A 25,482-nucleotide genomic window follows, 5' to 3' on the forward strand; every position below is an offset into this window, starting at 1 on the left:
AAGGCCAAGGGTATTCATGATACCCTTACTATATTCCTTCCTGTTCCTTGAAACAGCACTGGGCCAACTCTGTCCTCTGTCCCCCTTGCCCTGGGTGACTTGTTGAGGTGAAAGTCACAGCCCGGGGATGTGTTCTCAGCCTTCTGAGCTGTGGGGCTGGAGTCTGAAGTAGTATGGTTGGTATCCCCACAGGCCGCAGACAGGTGTTCCCTGTAGGAAATCTGGTTTTGCCAAGTCAGGGGAAAGCGGAAGCGATCTGTCCTGGCAGGATCCTGTCAGGGAGTTGCTCAGAGCATTGGGGCTATGGCAGGAGAGCACCAGGCGTCAGCTCACCTGGTGCCTGGGGTGGCTCACACCGGCCTCACAGCCAGCCCCGCCTTGGACCCCGTCCATCCCATGTGCCACCCCAACCCCCACACCCCTTCTAACCCTGCGCCCACTCCCATGCTGGGGCAGGAGGGGGAGAACTCCCAGAGCGCACACACATACAGTTTCTCTCAGGCCCTGTGAGCTCCATCTCTCCTGGCCTCTGGCAGACCTGCTGGTTCCATCATGTTGAGCGCACTCCGCACCCACCCAGGGCCATCGCTGACCGCCTGCCGCCTCCATCCCCACTGGGCCATCTCGCTGACCGCCTGCCTCCTCCATCCCTGTCCTCCGCTCTACACTCTCTCTGGGCAGACCCTGGTTGCGCCCACTCCTCTGGCTCCCTATCCTCTGCTTCATTCTTTCTCACTCCCTCTCTCTTTCCTTCCTCTGTCTGCCGCCCTCTATAGGAGCCTCAAACCACCGTTATCCATAACCCAGTGGACGGGATTAAGGTACTGCCACCACCTCACGCCTCGCCCTTTCCTTGGGCAGGAGGTGTGGGCCCAGGAGGAGGGTGTGGACGGTGACCTCGGAGAAGCATTTGTACCTATGATAGAGAGCAGACGTGTATGACCTGACCCCACCGTAGGGCAGAGCCCACAAGCCTACCTGCCGGGGCCATGGCAGGGCACGGTGACCCCACAGAAGAGAGCTCTCGCAGCTTCAAGAGTGCCACTGGCCGCAGGCCTTGGGGTCGGTCTGCCTCTCGGGAGCCCTGCCCCTGCTCGGCTGCTCTCCAGCTTCACCCCCAGTGTGGCCCCGGCGCCCCCCGCTCCTCTCTGCTCCGCCATCTGCCCCCATCACATCGGCATCATCACCCGGGGCCGGGAGGGGCTGGCTTTCTGTGAGGTGGGAGAGATGGGCAGGTGTTGGAACCATTTGCAATACAGCAGCTGTGCTAGCAGGCCAGGCGGACCCAGGCTCAGGCTCCCCCGTGATCTGACGAGGTGACCCAGTGGGTACCCCCACTCCTGAGGCCGGACTCTGCACCTGGCCTGTCCCCGTGCCAGGAACGAAGGGCAGCTATACGCCCGCAGTTCCAAACTCCAAATGTCTGCTTCCCTCCTACCTGAGTGACGGCTACCCCTTGCCCCTCATGTCAGGTGAGGTCACTCTCTCCTCTGAGGGACTACTAGTCAGCCTTCGGGGCCAGGGTAAGGGATGACTGTATATTTGAAGGCCCTCAGCTTTCTCCCATGTTCAGTCAGTGTCTGTCCCAAAGACCCGTGAGAGGTTTCTTTGGTTTCCTGGGGACACAGAGGAACTCAGACATCAGCCGCCACTTGAAGGTGGCAGAAGCTGGGCCTTGCTGAGGTTCCAGGCCTAGGCAGGGCATTGGGGATTCGTCTCTTCTGGGGGAAGGTGTCCCTCACCTAAAAGCCACTAACCACGTCTGCCCACTGCCGAGGTTTCGGGGCCTTCTGTCACTAAAAGTCAATCAAGCCCCATGGTTTTCCATCTTGGGAATCCTGAAAGGTCTGCTCTCAGAGTCAGCTGCGTGCCTCAGAGTCTCTTGGGGACGGTGACGTTGGAGCCCTTGCTGTTGGAAATGTGGTGGCCTGCAGGGGACATACTGAGCCCTGGCGTGGAAGCCCTTCTGAGAACATACGCAGCTAGAACTTTCTCCCCAGCCACCGGGAGGGTCTGTCCCCTGGAGCCCTCAGGGAGTAGCCAGGCGTAGGTCCCACCTGGAACCCAGGCTGAGTCCACCATTGGCGGTGTCCTGCCTGTCCTTGGCCGCACCTTGACCGCCGCCTCTCTGTTTCCTCAGGAGTCTTCTGACAGCACCAACACGACCATAGAGGACGAAGATGCCAAAGGTACCGTCACGTCATGGGGCCTCGCCTGCCCGTGCTGGGCTGCGGTGTTGGCGGTGGGTGGGCCTTCTGCAGCGTCTGTGGTCCTGCCGTGCAGGCCACGGGACAGTGGTTCAGGGGCCCGCCCAGTGTGGACAGGCGTGAGTGAGTGCAGGCCCTCCCGGTGTGAATCGAAGCATGTGTGGGTCATGGCCGGGGTGTCTCAGACATAGGGCACGTGTAAGGAAGCCACAGTCCTCCATCCTGGGCGCCGGGAACTCGGTTCTCTCAGGGTCTGAAGTGCGTGGGTAATATTGGATCAAGACACTATTCTTCTCTTAAATTGGTTCTGTCCATCTTGCCCGGACGAGTGTCCAGGTGGCTGAAGTGCTCTCTTTGCTTGGATGACTCAGGAGCTCCCTCTTGAGGTGGGCTTCTGTGCCACACCCTGAGCCCTGCCAGTGATGTTTGTTCTCACAGATGTCCCTAGTGCACCAGCCATCGGTGAGTGGCCTCCCAGCCCTCCTGGAAAGAGGTCTGACAGCCTCGGGCTGTCCATGGAGTCCTCACCTGCCCCTAGGATGGCCCCTTAGCATGTTCAGAGTTTACCGGTTTGCTCCTTCCCAGCTACGATGCTGTCCCTGAGTGTCCTCCACACTCCAGAACAGACGTTAGCACAGGACGTTGGTCCTTGAACCTAGGAGCCCTAAAAACTGAAGCAGGCCCCAGAGTCAGCAGCAGGAATGTTACCCACACCTCCTTGAGCTATGAGGGAGGTGGCTGGGCCTCAGGCTTGCAAAGGGACAGGAGCAGCAGGCCAGCAGCAGGTGAGGCTGGGAGTTGAAGCAGAAGTCAAGGTTAGGGGAAGCCTCAGGAATGAAGGGCAGGGCACTCATACCTCAGCCATGTACCGGAGCTGGGACGCAGCCAGGACAGTTCCCAAGGCCACCATACTCAGAGAGGACCGGTCTAAAATCCTAGCCTACTCTTGGCAGGGCCTGACATGGGTCCACAAAGTGAGCCCTTCTAACACCTATGGGTGGCCCGGAGTGGCCTCCTTACCTCTGTCCCCAGGCCCCAGCAGTGGCCTGGGATTCTGCAGTGTGGCCTTTCCAGCTGCCCTGTGCCTTTTGGCTCTTCCTGCCTCCTTCTGTCTTGGGTGTCTACCATCCACTGCTTGCTTCTGTTCTGCCTCAGCCCCCAGGGTCCCTGATGTCCTGAGCTTGGTGAGGAGGGGCTCAGGAGCCCCAGAAGCCGAGGGCCCCCTATCCTGCCCATCTCCAGTTCCCATTAGCCCCCTTCCAGCCCCGTGTAAGTAGCCCGGGCCCCGTTGCTGTGGGGATGACTTTGAAGGCCTGGAAACTCTGAGGGGACAGGCCTGGATTCCAGACTGGGGCTCCCCATGGCTGCCTCTGTCCAGCCAGAGCCTCTAATGTCTGTAGAGAAGCTGTCACAGCCCACTTCACTGCTCATGGCCACTGGGTGGTCCCTGAAGAATTTGGCCTTGACTTCTGGGCCTCCAGGGCCCACCCAAACTGGCCTCTACCCCACCCCTGGAGGCTTCTCGCTTCTGAGACTGGCACCAAGTAGGAGGCCGAGTCGCAGACTCCCTTCTGGTGAGGACAGGGCCCCTTCCCTGTCCCGTCAACTCTGTCGTCTCCTCGTGTCTGTCTGCCTGTGTTCATGTGTTCATCTGTCCCACCCCAGCTCCCAGGATCTCTGACATCCTGAACTCGGTGAGAAGGGGCTGTGGAACCCCGGAAGCCGAGGGACCCCTATCAGTGGGGCCCCCACCCTGCTTGTCTCCGGGTCTCCTAGGCCCCCTGCCCGCCCCGTGTAAGTAGTAGTCCCCAGGCTCGCTGCCTCTGCTACCCAGGGCTCGCTGAGAATGGCCAGCGCCCAGCTTCCTGCACCTGCCATGCACGGCCAAGCTCTCCCAGGCCAGGATGCCTGATGGGCGTCCAGTCTGGCCTTGTTCAAGCACATGTGACAACACAGCTGGGCCGCTACCTGGCTTCTCCTCTGGACCCAGAGCCTCTGACTCCTCTCCTTCCCCTCCTCTTCCCCTGCATGCTGCTCGCCTCACTCCATCTCAGACCCACCCCTGCGTAGTAATTAGCTGGGGTCCCCCAGACCATCTCTGCCAAGAATTTTCTAGCCATTCATTCCCTACCCTGCCCCAGTCACAGTGCCCCAGAGCATGTCTCCAGAGCAGCCCCTGATTCTTGTACTCTGTCCCTGAACACCATTCACTAACCAAGGCAGGGGAGGTCAAGGAAGGTGTCAGAATGGGAACCTCAACCAGGGCCTCGTAGGTAAGGAGACATGCAAAAGAGAAGCCTGGCTTTCCACTGGCCGCGGCTGCCCAGATGGGCCCAAACAGTGCCCCCTTCCGAACACCCCTCCTCCCCTCCATCCGTCCTCTACCCACCTGTCAAGTACTTCTCAAAGGTCGGTCGCTGGCAGCCTCTGGCTTCTCGGGGGCCAGGTTGCCTCTCCTTGGAGGGCATTCTCTGCCCTCGGCAGCTTCCAGACCCGCACACTAGAACGGACAAGAGCATCTGATCCCCATGTCTCCTTCCACACCCGCTCTGTCCTCCCCCCTCCCCTGTGTCCCCGTGAGTCCTGGTGCCCTCACGTCTCCCCCTGGCCTCCCCTACTCTCCGGCTTGGCTCTCTGTAGGTTTCTTTCCTGCATGTTCCTCCTACCTGTGTTCATGTGTGTCTGTTCTGCCTCAGCCCCCAGGATCTCTGACATCCTCAACTCAGTGAGGCGGGGCTCAGGGACCCCAGAAGCTGAGGGCCTCCCACCAGTGGGCCCCCCACCCTGCCCATCTCCGACTCTCCCCGGCCCCTTGCCCACCCCATGTAAGTAGCACTTTAAGTGGCCCTGGCAGCTCTGTGGAGGAGCAAGCCCCGTTGTGGTGCATGGCCAGCCAGCCCGACTCTGGGAATAACACAGAGTAGGGAAACGGGGGCACTGTCAGGTCACAAGGAATCTAAGCACGGGAAGAAAGCAGCAGCTTTCAGTAAATACAGATTACGGGCATAAAGTGAGTGTGTGTGAGCTCACGGGTGGGAAAGCTCCCAAAACACTTTACTGACCTGGAGTCCTTGCTACCATGCAGCCACCACTTTCTGGTAGGTGGTGAGCAGGCGCCCACCGGTGCACGAGGAACCCTTGAGGAAGGGCTGCTTGGGTGAGAGACCTTCCTGGACAAGATGACAGGAAGAGAAACTCCTGGGAGTTCTGGCATGCATGCCGGCTGCCCGGCTGGGCGTTGCGGGGGGTGGGGGTGCAGCTGAGGTGAGTTAGGGAGAGAAGCGCGGGCAGGTGGTTCTTCTGCTTGTCTGTCGACTGTCCGCCAGTATCACTTACAGGGATGGATGACATCCGGGGCTGCAGCCACCGCTGCCCCCGCCTCCGGGGAGACACGGGGCTGGGGGTGGCGCTGAGGTGTTTTCAGAGCAGAGGCCGCCGGGCCAGGGCCTCGGCATGGCAGGGCAGTGGCTGGGTGAGTAGCCGTGAGATGGGCTTGGGGCATCCTACCCCATCACCTCTGCCTGTTGGCCAGAGTGGGGGTGGGGATGCTGCAGGTGGCCAGAGCAGAGAGGCAGTCACAGTGGCCCACAAGGGTAGGCACCCACAGTTTGCAGGTTCAGAGGGGTAAGGGGCAGCCTCTGGAGGGTGTGAACCCCCTAGAGCGCTGCATGGTCAGGTGCGTTGTGAGGCGCGCAGCCAGGTTACTTTGGTGATGGGATGAGGGGGCAGGGTAGGGGGTGGATGGCAGCCGCTACTCCCGAAGCGTGGCGGGGACGCTCTCCACTGGCCGGCACTTGGCTGCTCTCTCGTCCGATCTCAGCCACATTGTTGTTGTTTGGGGGTCAGCCTGGAGCATGAGCTGCCGTTGGGGGGTCTGTGCAATGACCAGATGGCTGCTCTAAGGCCAGGTCTGTGAGGAGCACCAAGCGACGGTGTCACTTTAGAGCCTATGACACTTATCAGCCCCTGTGAGGTCTGTGCTATGCTTGTCTAGGGAAAGGGTCTTTCATGAGGGGTTGTGAGGATGACTGGGTGGTGGCATCTGGTCATCCTGTGAGGGGCTGGGCAAAAGAAAAAGGAGAGATTCAGTAAAATGTAGGGAAATGTGGGTGACGTCACTGGCACTGGGTCCCCCTTTCCTGGGAGGGTTACAACCCACCAACTAGGTTACGGGTTCCCATCAGCCCTCTGCAGGCTCAACCTCCTCCCCACCCATGCTCTCTGCACCCCAGGCCTCACGGTAATCAGGGATTACACAGGATTCTGGCTGATCCTGGCTGATCCCTACTCAGCTGCCCTGCCTGCCAGCTGTGAGGGTGGGGGCTCTGGGCCAGTGGCAGGGACACAGACCTTCACTGCTCCGACCCAGATACTTGGCTTCCCACAGGAGAGCCTTGGACAGAGTGAGTCTCCCACTCTGGGCCCCAGCCAAACCCTGCCTGCTCTCTGGCTTCTTCCCTGGACTTGCAGGGTACAGGGGCCGCTTGCCCTTGATCTCAGGGTTCTCCATCTGGGTTTCCCTGCATGCAGGGCTTCTTGGTCCCTCCCTCAGGTTTGGTTTCTACTGGTGTCTGGGTAGCAGCCATTGTGCAGGTCAGCAGGTGTCTGGGTCCTGATCACAGACAGCCTCAGCCTCCCTAACCCTCAAATGGGCCGGGTGGCTCTCACAAGAATTCGGGTCCCAGCACATTCTGACTGGTGTTGTGGTCATGGATCTCCTCTTAGTTTATTTAGCATTGACTCCCACAGTCTAACTTCATTAAACAGAAAGTTAATCCACTTGCCGCAGTGGAGGGTAGGATTAAAGCATGCTTGAAACCAAGCGGTAGTGTTACCTAGTTCTAGCCATTTTTGCCCTGTGCTGAGGGACTCCTGCAGAGGAATGGGTCAGCTGAATCTATTAGAAGGGTTTAACAAGCCCCAGGGGATACTGAGGGCATGTGGAGTGCAGAGTGGAAGCCTGGTTTTGGGGAAGGAGCTGGCGCAAGTGTAGAAGCCAGGACAGAAGCCCGAGACATCTCCAGAAGGAGGAAATGTGAGGGGTGAGGTGCCGAGGACAGTGGCCGCTGGGAAGAGCAGGTGCCGCTTTAGGACTGAGGTATCAGAAGCCGCCCTGGGACCCAAAGGGTAAGAACAAGAAGAGCTGTTTCGTGTTTGGGACAGAGCCTTGGCACTCTTGCAGAGTGGGGTGCATGGGTTAGGAATGGGGCTCAGAGCCCACAGCCTAGAGTCAGCATTCCAGGGTGACCTTGTTGTTAGAGGGGGTGGGCAGATAGTGGTGACCTCACCCTGAGTTCGAATGGTGATACGATTTAGATTCAAGAATAGGGAAGAAACTGGAGCAAGACAGCAGCAGGGGAGCTGGCTTAGCACAAGACGTTTTTCCAAGATGGAGGGATCCCATGGGCACACATGCATACACCCGCACATGCTCAGATATACACAACACGAGGACACTTACCACGCATTTCACAGACAAATGCGTGTGCATGCATACATGCACACATCTACACGACACTCACATGGACACTCGCGTGTGCCTTCTCATGCACACACAGATATTCACACGCCTGGCCTGATGCGCAGTGCACATTGTGCTGTATACATGTTCCATATACATTCATATGCGCCATCCAGCAACTTCTGCTGCCGATGTGTTGGACGTCAGAGTAATCTCAGCTCACGTACTCACGGGGAGAAGCAGGTGCCCTTTTGCTGATGCATACATGGCATACGTGGGCTTCTTGTGTGGTGGATTCTCCTCAGGGCACCTGGTGGGCTGGGTACCCACTGGTACTGGGAGCCCCACCTCAGGGTTGTTCTCTGTGCTTTCGTGTTTTCAATTCTTTCTGCTCAAAATGAAGGGTTAATCTGGAGGAGCAATGAACCTGAGGGTTGCAGACACTAAGGGTAGGGTTTTGCTAGGACAGCACATGGCCCAGGGCTAAGAGCAGGCTGGGAAACTGAATGGAGGATGGGAGGCAGCATGGCCTTTCAGAAGGTCTTTCCCAGGAGGGTGAGCAAGGTGCTGTCAGGAGAGGAGCGGAAGGACAGCCCCGGGGAGAGGCTGAATGGAAGCCCGGCTTCCATTTGTGGCTAGAGGGTGCTGGGAGGCGGCAGTGGGGCGGCTTATGGGCAGGCTTGCTCCCCTTCGGTGCTTTCGTTAGACGTTTTCTAATCTGACTGAGGTATTTGCTTCTTTAAAAAATACTGGCCGGGCGTTGGTGGCACACACCTTTAATCCCGGCACTCGGGAGGCAGAAGCAGGCGGATCTCTGTGAGTTCGAGGCCAGCCTGGTCTACAGAGCGAGTTCCAGGGCAGCCTCCAAAACAATACAGAGAAACCCTGTCTCGAAAAACCAGAAAATAAATAAATAAATAAACTGTACTTGATAAGAAGCTGCCGCCTGCGGGAATGCGGAAGCCGTTGGTGGCATAAGAGAGTCCAGTGTGACTGAGACCGTCTGGGTACAGGTGCCAGAGCCTGGGTCTGAAGAGGACAGACCTGAGCTAGGGCGGGAGCGCGGGAGCAGCCATGTGGGTCCTCCAAGGCCCCCTACCTGGACTCTGCTAGAGGTGGGGGTGTCCAAGGGTGTGCCGGGCCGGTGCCCAGTGGTCATCCCTGTTTTCTCCCTGCAGCCCGGAAGCAGGAGATCATCAAGACCACAGAGCAGCTCATTGAGGCAGTCAACAACGGCGACTTTGAGGCCTATGCGTGAGTCTCCGGGGGGGGGCTGGGGTGGGGGGTTGCAGAGGGCGAGGATGGAGGATGGGGCCCCTCCTCACTTGGGTTTGCCCCCCCAGGAAAATCTGTGACCCAGGCCTGACCTCATTTGAGCCTGAAGCTCTGGGCAACCTGGTCGAAGGGATGGATTTCCACAGATTCTACTTCGAGAACCGTGAGTGAGGAAGTCGGGGTGGCCATGTCGGGGAGACACCATCAGGAGGCTCCCCTCGCCCCTCAGTCAGCTCCCGGAGCTGTCCCTTCAGAATACCTGCTTGTCCGCAGTGCTGGCCAAGAACAGCAAGCCGATCCACACCACCATCCTGAACCCGCACGTGCACGTCATTGGCGAGGACGCAGCCTGCATCGCCTACATCCGCCTCACACAGTACATTGATGGCCAGGGCCGGCCCCGTACCAGCCAGTCCGAGGAGACCCGCGTGTGGCACCGCCGCGATGGCAAGTGGCAGAATGTACATTTCCACTGCTCGGGCGCTCCCGTGGCCCCGCTGCAGTGAGGTGAGTCCCCGGGGCGGGGCCAGGGGTCGGGGTGGGCGGCCGCGGTAGGGGCTGCCTAGGTGATGGGTGAGGGTAGCAACTGCCCCTCTTGGCGGGCTCCTTTCTGAAAGGACGCTAACTCGATGGCTTCCTGCCAGGACCTTTTCCAAGTGGCAAAGGCTTGGGTCCTTAGGGTGGGGGAGGTGTCCTGAGGAAGGTGACCTGCCCCCCTGTTTCAGGGCTGCGCCTGGTTTCACCGGACAGAGTTGGTGTTTGGAGCCCAGCCGCCCTCGGGGCACGGCCTGCCTGTCGCATGTTTGTGTCTGCCTCGTCCCCTCCCCTGGTGCCTGTGTCTGCAGAAAAACAAGACCAGATGTGATTTGTTTTTAAAAATAAGATGATGACAACGACAACCACATGCAAAAAAAAAAAAAAATTGGCATCGGATGAAATGGAGAAAAAAAAAACTAAAGAAAGGGAAAAAAGCTGTAAAAAAAAAATCTGGCACTTGTGGGGCCACCCCCCACCCGAGCTCCACATGTGTGTGCTGCGCTCCTGGCTTTGGGGACCCTCGGGGCGTGGATGTGCCCGTGCTGACCGTGTTAGTCTGTAGGCATCGCACTCACCCCTCCCCTCGGGCATCTGCACCCGTCCGCGTGCGCATGGGCCCCACTTGCCATGCTGACCTGGCTGTTGTGGTGTCAGGTGTCTTGGGAAGGGCTGGGGGCTGCCTCCTTTCCTGCTAGTCGTGCCTGAGAGTTGCTGCTGTCCCTGCTTTCCCTGCCGTCCCTCATCCCGTGAAGGGCTGGGTGGGTGCCCCTCTAGCCAAGGACCTGCCTTTGCCCCATGGAGCGAGTGGGAGAAGCCAGTCCTCAAGGTCACCAGAGAAGAGCTCCGGTTCTTGAGGGAGTGAAGCATGGAGGTAACACACCCTGCCTCCAGGCCTCATGCCTGGCAAGGGTTGGTTAAGGAGGCACGCAGTGCCAACCACCTAGCTATGAAGAAAGGACTGGGCCAAGGATGGCCTCCTTCCTGCTTGGGGCACTTGTCCCTTCCCCGCCACCAGCAGCAGAGCAACAGTGGCCCACCCCTGGCCTGGGCAGTTCCTTTCTGTGAGGTTGGCAGCAAACCCTCCCGAGGACTGAGGACCTGAAATACTGGTTGGATGCTGGGAGCAAGCCAGACTGCATCTGGGGTTGGCCCATTCAGCCTGGAGTCTGGGGGCTTGGGCTTGGTTGGATGACACGGAATGTGGTAAAGAATGGCCGGAAGATGGGGTTTAGGCTCCGGGCAGTGCAGGTCCGCATGGGCGTCTGATGAAGTAGGGGTGCTTTCCTAACCTGGCCTGGAGGGGAAGCCAGAGCCAGCCAGAGGCACATGGAAGGACAGGCCAGGGCTTTGCCGTGCGTGGGAGACAGCCCAGAGAGAGGCGGGCTGCGGGTCGAGATTTATGGGTGTGGGCCCTAGACACCAGTGGGTGGAGGGAGGGTCCGTTAGGACAGTGTGCCGCCTGCAGGGCCCAGTGGTGCTCCTAGGTGCCAGCTGCTTATTGTAGGTGGCCCTGGCCCTTGGTGATCAGGAGAACCATGCAAGGCTGGAAGCATTGTGGAGCCAGGCTAGGGGGAAAGGTGAAGCCAGGCTGGGTGGGGGTGGTGAGGAGCTTTGATTCGAAACAGTCCAAGGGCCTCCACCCCAGTGCTGCCCACTTTAAATTCACATCATTTCCAACCAGGATTTTCTTTGTCTTCTACTACAAATCAAGCCAGGGGAGGGGCATGAAGTGGGGAACGGGACACAGGATCCTAAACTCCAAGGGGACTGTCCACCTACGACACTCAGTGGATATCACCTTTCATCCACTGTGCCCGGGACAGCTGTCTCCTACCCATGGACACAGGGTAAACACCTGCCAGGCTCCACTTGAGTGGCCCAAGGCCATGGAGTGGCAGGGCTTGCCACGGACAGTGTGAGGCCCTGTGACCAGCCACCCTGGCATCCTGGGGTCTTCCTTCCTCTCCCCACCCACCTTGTTATCTCCACAAAGCTGCCTGTCTGGGATTATTTGGGGATTCTTTTCTGGGGACAGTTCTTTTGCATGACCCTCTAAAGAGCAGGCCACTCCTGCTCCGCTGGCTAGGTGTTCTCGGGTGGTGGTGTTGGCCGCTGGCCAGTGCTGCAGCGAGTCGCTGCCTGCAGTACGGGTGGCCCTCCCTCTTCTCTTTTTGCTGAGTTCCATTGTCTTTTCTTTCTGAGCCTTGTAGGTGTACAAAACTTATTCTTATTTTGTTCTGTCTCGGGAAACTGCAAATAAAAAAAAAAAGGACAATCTGCTTCAAGTACAGCTGAGTGCTTTCTGTTGGGCCCCGTGAATTCCCTGCTTGACCACACAGACCCGTCTGCTCCCTGGCCTAGACCGTAGTCAGGGTGGAAGGGTGGGGTCCTAAGTGATCAGTGAGGCATAGCCTCTCTTTATCCCTAGTGTCTCCAGCCCCAAAGTCCTGTCCTTGCCAATCATCCCAGTCACCAGAAGGGCAGCCACTGCAGGAGCCCCAGGTCCAGATCCAAGTGTCCTCTTGAGTTCCTTCTGTGACCTTCCCATTTGCTATGCTGACTTGTAGACATGAAGCCGTGTGTTAAGTACCCCCCAACTCTGCTCCCATGGGTTGTGCAGACAGCACAGCATTTACATGGTAGCCATCATGGGTGGCATCAAGAGGGTTCACAGAGAGGTTCGACCTGGAGCCCAAGTCAGAGATCTTAACTAAGAGCTAAGGGACTCCAAAAGTCAGGACAAAGACAGCCCCCAAGACCATGGCCAAGTTCTGGGGTCTGTGGGCCAACTTTGTCCTTGCTGCAAAGCAGAGAAGCCTCCTCCCCGGGCTTTCCCCGGCACCTCTACCCTAAGCACAGGGCAAATCTTTCCCTGTAATCTGTGTTGGTCCTGCCTGTCTTCAAGCTTATACATGAGGAGTAGGAAGGCTCAAGGGGTCCATAACTGGCCAACACTCCCAACTGCATCTTCCATCTTAGCTTTTTCTTTTTAATCATCTGAGGCATTTGTTTCTAAATACCTTCACTTTGTAAAGGAGGCCATTGGTGTTTACCTCGTGGTCTCTGGGTGTGGCCGAGTGAGGTGCTCTTAGGTATATGGACAGGCAGGCGGTAGTCTCCAGAGCTAGTACAAAGAATCCAGGCCAGGGTGCACAAGTGTAGCAGCAGTGGGCCCTCTATCTAGGGTTCCAGTCACCTATCAGCTGTAATCGGAGTAGAGTTTCCAGGCCAGGCCTCCCTCAGGAAGGCAACGAGCTGCCGAGTGTGAGCCTCCACCATGCATTATTCCTGAAGTCTTTCTGTGGATGGCTGACAGGGTTTTCAAGGTAGTATCCAGGTTAACTATCCCGCATGGGGCTGACCACTACAGGCAAGAGGGACGCCCCGAGGAGTGTTTCATTCATCATTGTTAAACAGCAGTCACTTTGAGCAAAGCCTCTTAGGCATCTGTCACCCTAATGAGGTTCAGGTTACTCTGAACTTGAGCAGGTCCACAGATCAGGAAAAGGTGGCCACTGGCTCCAGGGCTGTTTGTCCAAGCCAGGCAGAGGGGGCTCTGACAGCAGGCCTAGCTGACCTGCTGAGGGAGAGGCTACAGATGCTACCAATTGTTAGCCACTGGGGCCATTCCAAAAACTCAAAACCAGACTCCAGATTAAATACTCCCATCTTGACCCTCACAAGTTAGCTGTGCCCCTCAGGGTCAGGAGGCCCAAGCCCTGGAAAGCTAGGAGGTTTGGAGCCAACCTGCACCAAATGGGAAACTTGGGCAAAATAAAGCCTTCAGCTCTCCCAGGCAAGTTCTCCGATGTGAGAGAACTGGGTTCTGAAATGGCAAGGCTACTCCAGAGCTCCCTCACCTGGCCAACAGCAAACGAGGGAATAGGATTCCTACCAGAAAGGCCTGGAGGCTTATCTGGGACAGGATCCTGTACCTGCAGGAACAAGGTACCTGGTATCTCCCACCCCTCAGTGATTAGGCTGGGGACAGAGGTTTCCCTGAAGCTAAAAGTAAACACAGGACAGTACTGGAATTTCAAAAGACAATTTTATCTAGACAGAAACCTTCAAACAGAACAGAAAGTAGGCATTATTAAAATACACTTCCGCCAAGTGATTTAACATTAGAATATAATGGAGGGCAGACGGGGCACTCAATCCACTGCAGACCAGTGATTCCCTGGAGGACAGTCGTGTGTGGACAAAGGTTGTCTCTGTCCCACACACGCCCACCTCCACCCACCCCACTCTTCCCCAGCACCCTCCAGAGCAAGAAGAAAAACAGGCAGCACGCCAGGCCACTCATTCCACCTCTAGTGCCAGCGACAGGCTGGACCCTGGGATGGAGAGGTCTGTGGCAGCAGGAAACATATGGACAGGCCGCTCCAGGGGGAGCCTGAGCCCTCTGGCTAGCAGTACCCAGAGAAATAGGCAGATATACCAATAAGTAAGAATTTTGGAAGCCGTAGTAGACATCCCCCTCCCTCTACGGGTACTCTGAAGGTAGCTCAGCAGGCTCAGGGCAGGGACCATCAGAGTAAGCCAACTCTGGTTCAAAACTCAGAGGCTAGCATCCCAGCAGTTGTTTCTGGGGAGACAGGATCTCACAACAGACTCTGCACAGAAGAACATGAAGAGACAATGTGGGACCCAGCACATCCTGGGCTCACCACACAGTGCTGGCAGTGGGTGCTAGCTCAGACCAACCCCTCAACATGCCGTACCCTGCAGCCGTCTCTGACTGGGAAGGGCTTGTAGGCCAGAGATGGACAGACCACAGGTGGATGCTGGGAATCTTCAGGCTGCTGGAACCTCTCCTGAACCCCATAGGAATGACTTGTTCAAACATGCAGGCCCTAAGCAGTTGCCAAGGCAGCCTTGTAGACAGAGACAAATAAAACCATCCTTGAGAGATGATGGCACCTACTACTTTGATCTTGATGTCCAAAGTCCGACTGCAAGTCAAGGTGAGTGTGCCTCCACACTGGATAGCTGAGGGCACCTGTGTCTGCTTCCCATAAGTCGTTTTTCGTGGTACTAGATGAAGATATTTAGGATGGGCCCTGTCCCTGGCAGATGCCAACTCTAGCAGACAGGCAAGCCAAACAGGGGAGACCCAGTGACCACTGCCTTTTACAGTCCTGATGATGGTCATGGTGAGCTTCCCCCAACCCCCACAGTGCGGAGAATAGAATTCTGGAGTGTTCAAACTCTGCCTACCCCAGCCCTATCATCCGAGACCCCTCCCCCCCACCCCACGCATTGGAGAGTTAATATCGTTAACGCACAAATGAAATCCTAAGTCATACCAAGGATCAGGAAAGATTCCCTCCCATACAGCCTTCCAGGGTTAGCTGAGAATGAGCCCTTCAGCACCTATAAGAGTCACTTAGAGTTTATGGTTTCATTTTCCCAACATTACATCTTTGAGGACCTCAAATTCTTTCCCAAAGTCACAGCCACACATATGAACATCAATGTTCCCACCCTTAAGACATCCCTCCATTCCTCTTGAGAACTTCAAAATAAAAGCCGCCAGTCTGTCTGGCTCCAGATCTTCTTGTAGGGTATCGCTTCATCTCCAGGGGCTGTAGCTCTGATGTGACATGACGGTCCAGCGCCTGCCTCTGGGGGCTACATCACATGATTGCACAGCACGAGTTTTGTTTCCGGGCCTGGAAAGAAGGAAAAAGAGGATGAAGGGTGCCAAGGAAGGCTGGAGGTCTAAGGGCGTTGAGAAGGGCTGAGGGTGCAGGGGATGCAGCTCCACTGAAGCAATCGACAGAGAAAGCAAAACCAACGCCAGGGATGGCCCTCAAGGCTTCAAAGACAGCTGCCCACAGTGACACTGCTCCCAAGGCTAGGCTGGCTCCTTATGCTTTTTTCACACCCCATTAACGCTCTCAATAAATTGATAAAGTTCCTGCTGTCGGACCATGTGTAAGCAAAAGAAGTAATAATGGAAATTGGATTGGCTGAGTATCTCAGTGCTATCAGACCGGCCTGATGGTGTTTCTTTCTGGAGAATGGTCTTTCAGAGAAGAGACATGTTCTGGCTCATGTTTGTAGGGGTTGCTATTGTACCTGGTCTTACTTTCTAATCAAATGCCACCCTCCTAACCCCACTGGTCATCTTCCTCCAATATGCAACTCAATGTAAATATGCGCAGACAGACTCATCTCCACTTCTGTCCCACAATGGGTCACATATACAATGCGGGGCTGAGGAGATGGTTCAGCAGTTATTGGGAGCACTGGCTGCTCTTCCAGAGAATCAGGGTTCAATTCCCATCACCCACATGGCAGTTTATAACCATCTCAATACCAGTTTCAAGGAATTCTATGTTCTCTTCTGGCCTCTATGGGCACCAGGCATTTATGGGGTATACAAACATGTATGCAAACAAAACACCCATACACATTAAATAAAACAAAACAACACAATATTCACAACTGGAAATTTAAGTAATGCCTGGAGAGAAACTCAGTCAGCAGGAGGAGCCCTGCCAACGAAGAGGGAAATGCATTAGAGAACTAACGCATTAGAAAGGTGAGCTGCTGGCATCTTAAGATGCACTAATGCCTAACTGCTCTGCCAACAGAAGAATCGGAATGGGAAGATGGTGTTCGCTCTGAAGCCGGCCAGGCACAGCCTTAGTCTCGTACAAGAATGCCTGAGTGTAAGCTGCCCATCACTGGGGCTAAGCACTTGCTTTAGGCTCCCACATGCCAAGGAGTGGTACCCAAATCCAATCTTGGTTAAATAGACAGCTAGAGAAACAAGCTGCAATGGCTCTTGGGAGGGGAGACCCAGGAGGGACAGGCAGTGCTACTCACAGTTTTATAGAAGGCTTTCGACTGTGTTCCCAGTACTTCTGATTTGGACACCAAGTCATCAAGCTTCTCGCCTCGCTCTAACAAAGACTCCATGGTGTTATGCTAGACAAAAGAGAAAAGAGAACTCTTGGCTCTGCTCAGTTAAGTGGCTGCTGACAACAGCCCCTTATGGAGGCTGAATGGCTAGAACTACCTCCTCTGGGCCCCTACCCAACAGACACCAACAAGCACTGGGACACAGTCCCAGAAGGTACCTCTGCAGTCAATAGTGCAGCCTAGGGACTTTCCCAGTAGTTTCCCCAGCATAGCTTCACATAAGCACTGCTCTAGAAAAGCTTGTATTTGTACTTGTGTGCTTGTGCAGAGGTTTCTATGTGAACAGAAATACATATATGAGTACCACATGACTGTACTAGGATGGACAGTGGCTATCCAAAATTCACATCCACTCAGAACCTCTGAATGTGACCTGATCTGGAAATAAGGTCTTTGCAAGTGTCATCAGTTTAAGATGTGGTGATGCTGGATTAGGCTGGCCCTATTTCCATAACTAGCATCTTCATAAAAACAGAAATGTAGACTCACAGAGAAGACTATGTGATGACATAGGAGAAACTAAGGACAGCAAACACTGTCAGCAACTATCAGAAACCAGGGAAAGGCCTAAAGCAGACATCATTCACAAGACCCCAACAAGGAACCGGCCCAACTCAAACTTCAATAGCAAACTTCTAGCCTCCTGTGAGAGAACATATTTCTGTTGTTTGGAGTCATACAGTTTATGGCTACTTCTTAGCAGCCACAGGAAACTAATATAGTGAAAAAGCTATGTCATCTGACCCAGGAGCCAGAGAGCTACAGGACTTGAGATGAGACAAATCCTAGTATGTGCTTCAAGTATAAACACAACAGATTTCTGAGACCCAGGCTCAGTATGTAAAACACTTCATTAGCAGGGCTGGAGAGGTGCCTCAGTGGTTAAGAGCACTGGCTGTTCTTCCAAAGGACCTGGGTTCAATTCTCAGCATTCACATGGCAGTTCATAACCAGCTCCATCCAGCTCCAGCCCAGGGGAACCAATGCCTTCTGGCATCCAAGGGCACTGCACAAATACAGCGCCCAAACATAAAATGCCAGCAAAAACATCCTTACATATAAAATGAAAAATAAAGAAAAAAGTTTTAAAAAAGAAACAGTGAATCTTATTCTGAAGATATGGTAGAAAGATTTTGTATATTCGGGATTAAATAACATTAAATTTCAACTGCTTTCCTTTGTCATTTAAAAATAGGGCTCCTGGCCGGGCAGCCTCCAAAACAATACAGAGAAACCCTGTCTCGTAAAACCAAAAAAAAAAAAAAAAAAAAAAAAAAAAAAAGGGCTTCTTCAAAACTCAGATTTACACATACAATAGATTACATGCCTACTGGTAGCACCCTGACAGGAAGCACTGGGAAAAGAGGAAGTCAGGGATGGAGGTCCTCCCAAGAGCAGGGACCCAGCTGCCTGGCGCATGAGGAAGAGCAGCTCATTTCCCTGTCTAGACAGCCGCTGCCAGGCAGCTGCACAGCTTGTGTGACATGGTGTCACCTGAGGGATTAGTGCATGAAACACTAGCTGACGGCCAGGAATGCAGCTCACTGGCAGAGTGCTCACTGAGCAGCACACACTGACATCACCCTGATTCCCAGCTGGGTCTCCTCCAGCAGAGGTGCTGTGACCTAAGATGGGGTACACAGAGAGTCTGTGACTATCATTAAAATAAGAATGGACTGTGTGTCTGGTCAGAGGCGCCCCCCACCCCACCCCGCCTCTAGCTCCCATGTCTGCTCTCCACCTCCCTGCTTACCAGAATGATTTTGGTCTCGTCCAGTTCAGCTTGTACTTTGCTCATGGGGTCAGCTTCTCGGGGGTTCTAGGAACCAAAACAAAAGCAAGACTAAGAAAGGGTTACCTATAAACAAACTCGAACTAAGGAAGCTGAACCAAGTCTCAAAATAAAAAGGCACAGAACAGAGAACGCAAAAGTCTGTCTAGAGTTAGATTTCTAAGTCTGAAAGTATTTCTCTGTGTTGTCCAAACAGATGGTTCACCTTGCATCAGCCTTGAACTGTCATGGTTACTGACCCTTCCCAGGTCACAGCGCGTCTAAGGCAGCCTCTAGAGGTTGCTTCTTTAAACTCACCTGGTATCTACTAAGGTGACCATCCAGGGCTGTGTACTGGATTGTAGCAGGTGATCCTACTGGCCAGTCTATCCTATCCACCTGTTTGGAGAATTCATCTAGTACCTGCAAAACAAAAGAGATGCAACATATCTCCCACCCATGCTCACCAGCACCTTTGGTGACCCAATTTCGCCAACAGCACTCATCCCAAATGAAGCTCCCAGGCTCCCCAGGTACGAGGACATCTAATGGCAAGAGAACAGTCTAGCTTCAAGTTCCTTTTTTCAAATGTTTACACATCCTAAGTAGCCGAGAAACAAAAGTAAAGTGTGCCCAACCTAGGGTAAACTTCACCTGGAGAATGATAAAAGCATTCTCATTTTACACTAGTTTTAAACTAGCCCTCTAGTTTTCTAAAGTAGTTTTTCAAAAAAGTGAGCTAGGTTCTTTGGATGTAAGCAACCACCAAATTCCATGTACATAGAAGTGTTCTGATGCTGTGAGGAATAAGACAAGGGAGCTTCTGCCTCAAAGTTCACAATTAGAATTTACTGGGTATTGAGCGCCATAGATTGGCTGGGAATGGGTGTGGTGTGCTGGCACATGCCTTTAACCTCAGTACTCAGGAGGCAGAGACAGGTGGAACTCTGAATTTGAGGCTAGCATGGTCCACATAATGAGTTCCAGGCAAGGCAGGACTACATAGTAAGACCCTGTCTCAAAAACAAACAATTACCTCCATGAAGTCACTGACCTCCACCAGGGGAGAGAGCTAAATGACTGCCTGCAGGAGCAACAGGAAGAGAACAAGGAGCCTTCAGCAAAAGTGAAGGGAGAGGTGGCAGCTGTGGCCTCATTCCAGAGAATAGGTAATGCAACCCAGTGGCAGGGCTAGCACCAAGCACAGGAAGGGCAGAGTTAGCACCAAGGAGGAAATAGATAGAGGTAGGGACTCTAAGTGTCTCCTGGTTTGGGTGGAGGCGATGGCTGAAAATGGGGCCTCTGGACCAATCACCCCTTGTGCTTCAGGTACTTATCTAGCACGCTGCATACCTGTCATCCTAGTCTAGTACAGTAGCACACTCACCTTCTCCAGCAAGGTAAAGGCCACTCTGGAAGGGTATTCGCTGTCAGCAATGACCACACCTGCAAGACTGTCACTCCGGACGTAGACATGGCAAAGATACTCTAAGGAGATAAGAGACCTCACATGGGGCTTCTGACGTGAGGGCTTCAAACTGTTCTGAATCTGCCAATGCATCACAATGCTGGCTCTGCTTTCTAGGTCAAACAAAGCCACTCTGAGACTACCTGGAACTCAAATGCTCTGAATGAGCCTACTCAAGGCCTCTGTACCACACAGTTCTAGCATACTAATACCCTATGTTCCCTGAGACTGTGTGTAATGAGATCAAATGAGCTGCCAGGGATGGAAAACACACCAGAATCATATCCCTCAGAGCAACTCCACATCACTGCCTTTAGCTCAGGCCAGGCCTGGCTAAGCCTTGGCAATTTATGGCCCTCTGAGGCTGTGTGCTGTTCCTAAATTGAGGGCACACAAGGCAAGTCAAGCTGCTGCTGCTTCCTTAAAATAATTTCTTCATGAGCCGGGCAATGGTGGCACATGCCTTTAATCTCAGCACTCGGGCTACAGAGGCAGGTGGATCTCCGTGAGTTTGAGGTCAGCCTGGTCTACAGAGTATCAGGACAGGCTCCAAAGCTACAGAGAAACCCAGTCTCAGGGGGGACTGAGAGGCAGAAAATTACCTCCTACAGCTCCTGTGATAAGACACGGTTTGACCTACTCCAGCCTGTGGTGGGTGGCTAAGAGGAACTGTCTAGAAAACAATTAGTTACTCCTGGGCTGGGGCCTCTAGTGTTACCGCACTAAAGCTGTCATATGGTGAAAAGGGTTTACAGAAAGACCTCTGCAAAACAACCGTAATCCATAGGATTGATGGTTTCCATCACTTTTAAAGGTTTCAGAGATGAAATGGCTAACCATATGCTCAAGGTAAGAGAACCAAGGATGAAAGCTTACAAATAATGACCATCTTGCTTTAAGGATCTGACCCAAAAGATTCCGATATTAAACAGAAAGAAAAAAAAGAAGAAAGAACTTTAAGTCCCAGGAATCAGACAGGGGCAGAGATCAACAAGAACGGAGAGGTGGTGAGATGGAGAATTATCATCTTATTTTGCATACATTCCCAAATAAGAAAGAAGCAAACATGGAGTCAGTTTCCATAGAAACTGAGAAGCTTGCCAGTGTGAGGAGAGCCCTTTTCATTTCTGTGATAGTCACAGCACAGACATTCTTCATGGAGAATATATGGTCAGCATCTGTGTCTGTGACTCTGATATCAGTTCAGGAAATCAATCCTAGGACTACCATCTATGTGAGGTCACTGTCTTAGTCAGGGTTTCTATTGCTATAATGATACACCATGACCACAAAGAAAGCTGGGGAGGAAAGTGTTTATCTGTCTTAACTTCCAGATCACAGTCCATCATTGGAGGAAGTCAGGGCTGGAACCTGGAGGCAAGAGCTGATGTAGAGGCCATGGAGGGGGCTGCTTACTGGTTTTTGTTCCATGGCTTGCTCAGCCTGCTTTCTTATAGAACCCAGGATCACCAGCCCAGGGATGACAGCACCCACCATAGGCTGAGCCCTTCCCCACTGATCACTAAATGAGAAAATGCCTTACAACTGGATCTCAAGGAGACAGTTCCTCAGCTGAGGCTCCTTCCTCTCTATAACTTGTGTCAAGTTGCCACACAAAACCAGCCAGTACAGTTGTCTTTGTTTATGCCTGATGAAATTCATCTAATTTCAAATTTATTTGTAAAATGTGAGTCTAAAATAAATACCCAAAACTGATATCTAAAACCTGAATTATGAAATAAAGGAAAGATTCTGCTAAAAAAAAATCTTAAGGAACACAGAACACAGCATTACCTCACAAAGCTAGCTAGAAATCCTCCTTTGAAGCACCTGCAACTCCGGGAGGAACAGTAGAATGGGAGGCTGCTGACGGCCCGAGACCACCAGTCCCTATCACTTCTCAGCCTGCAAGTGAGAGTCTAATCTTTACTGAGTGCAAGCTGTGCAGGTGCAGTTGCATAACAAGTTATGTATGCTGAACTTGGACTTCAACATTGGGTTCAGAACTCTACATAAATAGGAGAACCAAGGAGAGGAGACAGGGTAGCAGAAGACCATGGTCCTGGGAATGATGACACCGTGCAGGCAGCACCGTGCACTGTCTACGGTGTGACAGCCGGGTCAGCACTCAGAAGGTGATGAGTGCTCTTACCTTGTTCCTTGACAGAGGCTCTGCTGCCTTTTGCCGATCGTTCCACAATCAGTTGACTTGTAAAGGTCATGAATTCCTGAACACTAGGAAACACAACACACGTTTATAACCTTCTTTCAAGTCACATTGGCCCTAACACAATGGAAAGAGACCTCTGAGGTCTAAGTTAAGGAGACAGTCATTGCCTCTTGGTTTTATTTCATTCCCTCTTAACCTTAGAAACAATAGTAAACACACTGTACCAACCACTTCCAGATAGCTAGGATATTTTCTTTCTTTCTTTTCTTTTTGGTTTTTCAAGACAGGTTTGGAGTCTGTCCTGGAACTCACTCTGTAGACCAGGCTGGTCTCGAACTCACAGAGATCCACCTGCCTCTGCCTCCAGAGTGCTGGGATTAAAGGCATGCGTCATCAACAGTCAATTAATATTTCAATGGGAACATAATTTAGGGTCCAGTGATTTGGCTCTTTGGATAGGAGCACCTACTGTCAATCAACCCTGACCACTAAGTTTAATCCCTGGAACCCACATGGAGAGATGACTCCAACAAGTTGTTCTCCGATCTCTATAAGCATTCCATGATGTGTGCTATCACTCACTCTCTCTCTCTCTCTCTCTCTCTCTCTCTCTCTCTCTCTCTCTCTCTCTCTCTCTCTCTCTCTGCCTCCCTCCCTCTCTCTCACACACACAGGAAATAAAAATGTGATTGAAATTTTCTAAAAAGTCAACATGCTCAGGAACTAGTGGCAAAGCAGAGAGGAGGGAGGGAGGGAGGGAGGGAGAGAAAAAGAGAGAGAGAGAGAGAGAGAGAGAGAGCGCAAGCGCTTGCTCAGGTCTGCTGATGTCCCGAGCACTGTGGAAGGAATGAAAAGAAACAGTTTAGTCAAGGTTAGAAGTGGAAGCAGCTCATAAAGCTGCAACAGAGGTTTGTCATGGGCCCAAAAGAGAGTGTAGACCTGGCCAGACTGGGAGAATTTCAGGAGATGGTCCAGTCAGAGGAGAGATGAGAAACCCTCAACTGCAGATGCATGGTAATGGGCAGCCAGGGCCATCAGTACAGGGTTGTTTGTGGTTTTGTTGAGGCAAGGTCTATGTAGCCCTGGCTGTCCCAGAATCCTTACACAGACCAGGCTGAGAGATCCTCCTGCTTCTGTCTCTTGAGTGCTGGCATTAAAGGTGTGCACCACCATACCTTGCAGTACAGGATTCTTTTATTTATTTATTTATTTGGTTTTTTGAGACAGGGTTTCTCTGTATTGTTTTGGAACCTGTCCTGGAACTCGCTCTGTAGACCAGGCTGGCCTCGAACTCACAGAGATCCGCCTGCCCCTGCCTCCCGAGTGCTGGAATTAAAGGTGTGCACCACCAATGCCCGGCTGTAGTATAGGATTCTTAACTGCAATATCTGAAGATCTAACTCTGAGATTTCAAGTCTTACTTGTGTCAGACTGTGTTGATCTCGGTAGTAAAGTCAAGTCTGGTGTGATAGTTAAAATGATTAATATATTAAAAGCACCTGGTACCTTGCCTGACACACAATATGCTATTATTATCATAAGGAAATGGCATGGTCACATAATCACAAAAAAAAATCTTTAAATTTTTTTCTTAACTCCTCAAAAAAGCCTTTGCAAAAAACTAAAATGACTATCTATAGCAGGGGTATAGTCATGTATTAGGAATAAGTGCATTAATTGTGAGAGACTATTCAAAGACTTTAGTAATCACAGTGACATGAAGGATGAAAGTGAAGGTCTCACAGAACTGGAACACGTGTGTCTCTGTCACTGCTAGTCATTTGGACTAGCTAATGTAACAGTGCCCAAGAATAAGACAGCGGTACAGTGACAGCTCTGGGAAGCTTTCATATAAACAGAAAGGGAAAAACTTTAAAAGACCTAGAGTCAAATTGGCACGAAAGGCTCCATCAGAGGAAAACGTCAAGCACAAAGCAGAGAGCAGGAAGAAGTAAGCAGGAGCCAAGAGATGACACAGCAATCCCGTTTTTGGAACATAGGCCACAGAAAACTGAGCTGGGTCTCAGGGTGCTCGTGTGGGCGCACACCCATGTGCAGGGGCGTGCGCACATGTGGCACCATTCCTCGGGAGCTCGCCACCTTAGAGGAGGCTGGCTTGGAGCTCCCAGAGTAGGCCAAGCCAGAGAGTCATGTCATTATGCCCTGACCCAGCTTTGGAGTACAAGCATGTGCCACAACACCCAGCTGTTTTTTGTTTTTGCTTTTTCACTGTATTTGGGACCAGACTCAGGTCCTCGTGTAGGAAGCACTGTCCTGAACGAGCTAACTCCCCCGTTCAAGCTATCTTCCAACCCGTTGCGAACCTTATTCACACAGCCTCAATGTGCAGCAACTCATGTCCATCAGCAGACAGACCCATAAGCAAAGCAGTGTGCACATAAAACTCAATATTGTATAGACTTTAAAAGGAAGATTTTGGTATCTGCAGCAACAATGGATGAACCTTGGGGCCATTCTGCTGGGTAAAATCAGCGAGACACAAAAAGACAAATACTATTTAGTTCCACTTATATGGAGTGTTTGGAAAGGTCAAGACCAGAGACAGAAGAACCCCAAAAGGCAGGCTTCTCCCAGACTTTGGGACAAAATGGCCAATGGCCCTATCCTGTTGGGTCCTTCTCCTTTTATGTCTGAGTCGCTCTGCCCGCCCCCACAAATGGCCTGGGTATCTGTGGCACTCTAATTAAAGTACTCCAGAACCCTTTAAAAGCCAGCAAGCCCTACAAATTCAATGCTTCCGTCCACATCAGAAGCGAGCATCCTCTCTGGTCACCAGGAAGGGCCTAAACACCAAGAAACAGAGAAATGAGTTTGACTTCTAGCTGTGCCCAACGTCCAAACCTTGAGGGATCAATGACTTCAGTCATAAAAAAGAATACCTCCATACGTTTTATATGGATTTTGGAAAGGGCTCTGACCAGCGATTCTCAACATGTAGGTCGCGACCCCTTTGGCAACCCTCCATTTCCAAAAATATTGACATTACCATTTACAACAGTAGAAAAACTAGTTACGAAGAAGCAAGGGAGGTCACCACAACACGGGGAACTGTATTACGGGGTCGCGGCGTAAGGAAGATTGAGAACCACTGGCTTTGACGAAATGCAAGGTGGCTGTTAAGATACCAAACACTTTGGGTGCAAGGCGGCAATCAATACTTATTATCTACTTCACCACCGTCGGTAGTGAGCCTGGTACTCCGCACGATTTTCCAGTATTCTGCTAATCTTTCTATAAGGGATGGCAGAGCCCTTTACCAGGGATGCTGAAGACTCCTCCTCAGGCACAGCCCGCTGCCCGAGGCCGCGGCTGGGCTGCCCCCGAGAGACCCGACCCCGACCCCAGGCCTCCCGGTCCACTCACCTGGACCTCTGGAAGAAACTGAAGGAGGACACGTCGTACGCGGCTTTGAGCAGCACCGCTTTGGGCTCGCTCTTGTAAAGGACGCTGAGGCTGTACAGCTTCATGGCGCCGCACCTTCGGGCCGCCGGCTGGACCCCAGACCCGCTCTCGGGAGCGCGGCCGCCGTCCTTCAGAACAGCCGCGGCCGGCTGCTGACGGGGCCGCGCCGGCTTCTTCCTCCTAGCTTGGGGGATCCACTTCCGGTTCCGGTCGAGGGGCGCTTGACGCCCAACGGAG

At 53.0% G+C, this 25,482-nt stretch overlaps 2 protein-coding genes across 14 annotated transcripts in view; one reads left to right on the top strand and one right to left on the bottom strand.

Moving 5' to 3' along the window:
- The window catches only part of Camk2b (calcium/calmodulin dependent protein kinase II beta), an 89,324-nt gene extending 77,564 nt beyond the window's left edge, over positions 1-11,760 (top strand). For 7 of the 13 annotated variants that reach the window (XM_040746723.1, XM_040746725.1, XM_040746726.1 and 4 more), the window contains 6 exons: positions 777-821; positions 2,141-2,189; positions 8,847-8,922; positions 9,012-9,106; positions 9,217-9,450; positions 9,669-11,760. In XM_040746723.1, coding sequence (XP_040602657.1) covers positions 777-821; positions 2,141-2,189; positions 8,847-8,922; positions 9,012-9,106; positions 9,217-9,449 — 498 coding nt within the window. In that variant the 3' untranslated portion in view covers position 9,450; positions 9,669-11,760. Of the gene's footprint in view, positions 1-776; positions 822-2,140; positions 2,190-3,362; positions 3,477-3,872; positions 4,002-4,903; positions 5,033-8,846; positions 8,923-9,011; positions 9,107-9,216; positions 9,451-9,668 lie in introns of all 13 variants that reach the window. The other 6 variants (XM_040746724.1, XM_040746727.1, XM_040746728.1 and 3 more) reach the window with 2 other exon arrangements.
- A 1,749-nt stretch (positions 11,761-13,509) lies between these two features.
- On the bottom strand, positions 13,510-25,458 carry Ykt6 (YKT6 v-SNARE homolog). The gene is made up of 7 exons (XM_005086757.4): positions 25,207-25,458; positions 21,805-21,887; positions 19,572-19,672; positions 18,503-18,607; positions 18,167-18,232; positions 16,318-16,419; positions 13,510-15,155 (listed from the first exon to the last, which is right to left on the bottom strand). Exons 1-7 carry the CDS (start codon positions 25,308-25,310, stop codon positions 15,120-15,122), a joined length of 597 nt encoding a protein of 198 aa, XP_005086814.1. The 5' UTR covers positions 25,311-25,458; the 3' UTR covers positions 13,510-15,119.
- Positions 25,459-25,482: the final 24 nt, after the last annotated feature.

Source organism: Mesocricetus auratus, unplaced genomic scaffold (assembly GCF_017639785.1).
Source record: "Mesocricetus auratus isolate SY011 unplaced genomic scaffold, BCM_Maur_2.0 Super-Scaffold_100006, whole genome shotgun sequence".
NCBI lineage: Eukaryota > Metazoa > Chordata > Mammalia > Rodentia > Cricetidae > Mesocricetus > Mesocricetus auratus.

What these genes read in the sequence shown, in the direction of transcription:
- Ykt6 (XM_005086757.4), bottom strand. Translation starts at nt 25,310, where the DNA reads ATGAAGCTGTACAGCCTCAGCGTCCTTTACAAGAGCGAGCCCAAAGCG. An exon ending in GTCACCTTAGTAGATACCAG is followed by an intron (nt 18,233 to 18,502) that starts GTGAGTTTAAAG and finishes TTTGGTTCCTAG; the next exon opens with AACCCCCGAGAAGCTGACCC. An exon ending in CGAAAGCCTTCTATAAAACT is followed by an intron (nt 15,156 to 16,317) that starts GTGAGTAGCACT and finishes CCTTCTTTCCAG; the next exon opens with GCCCGGAAACAAAACTCGTG.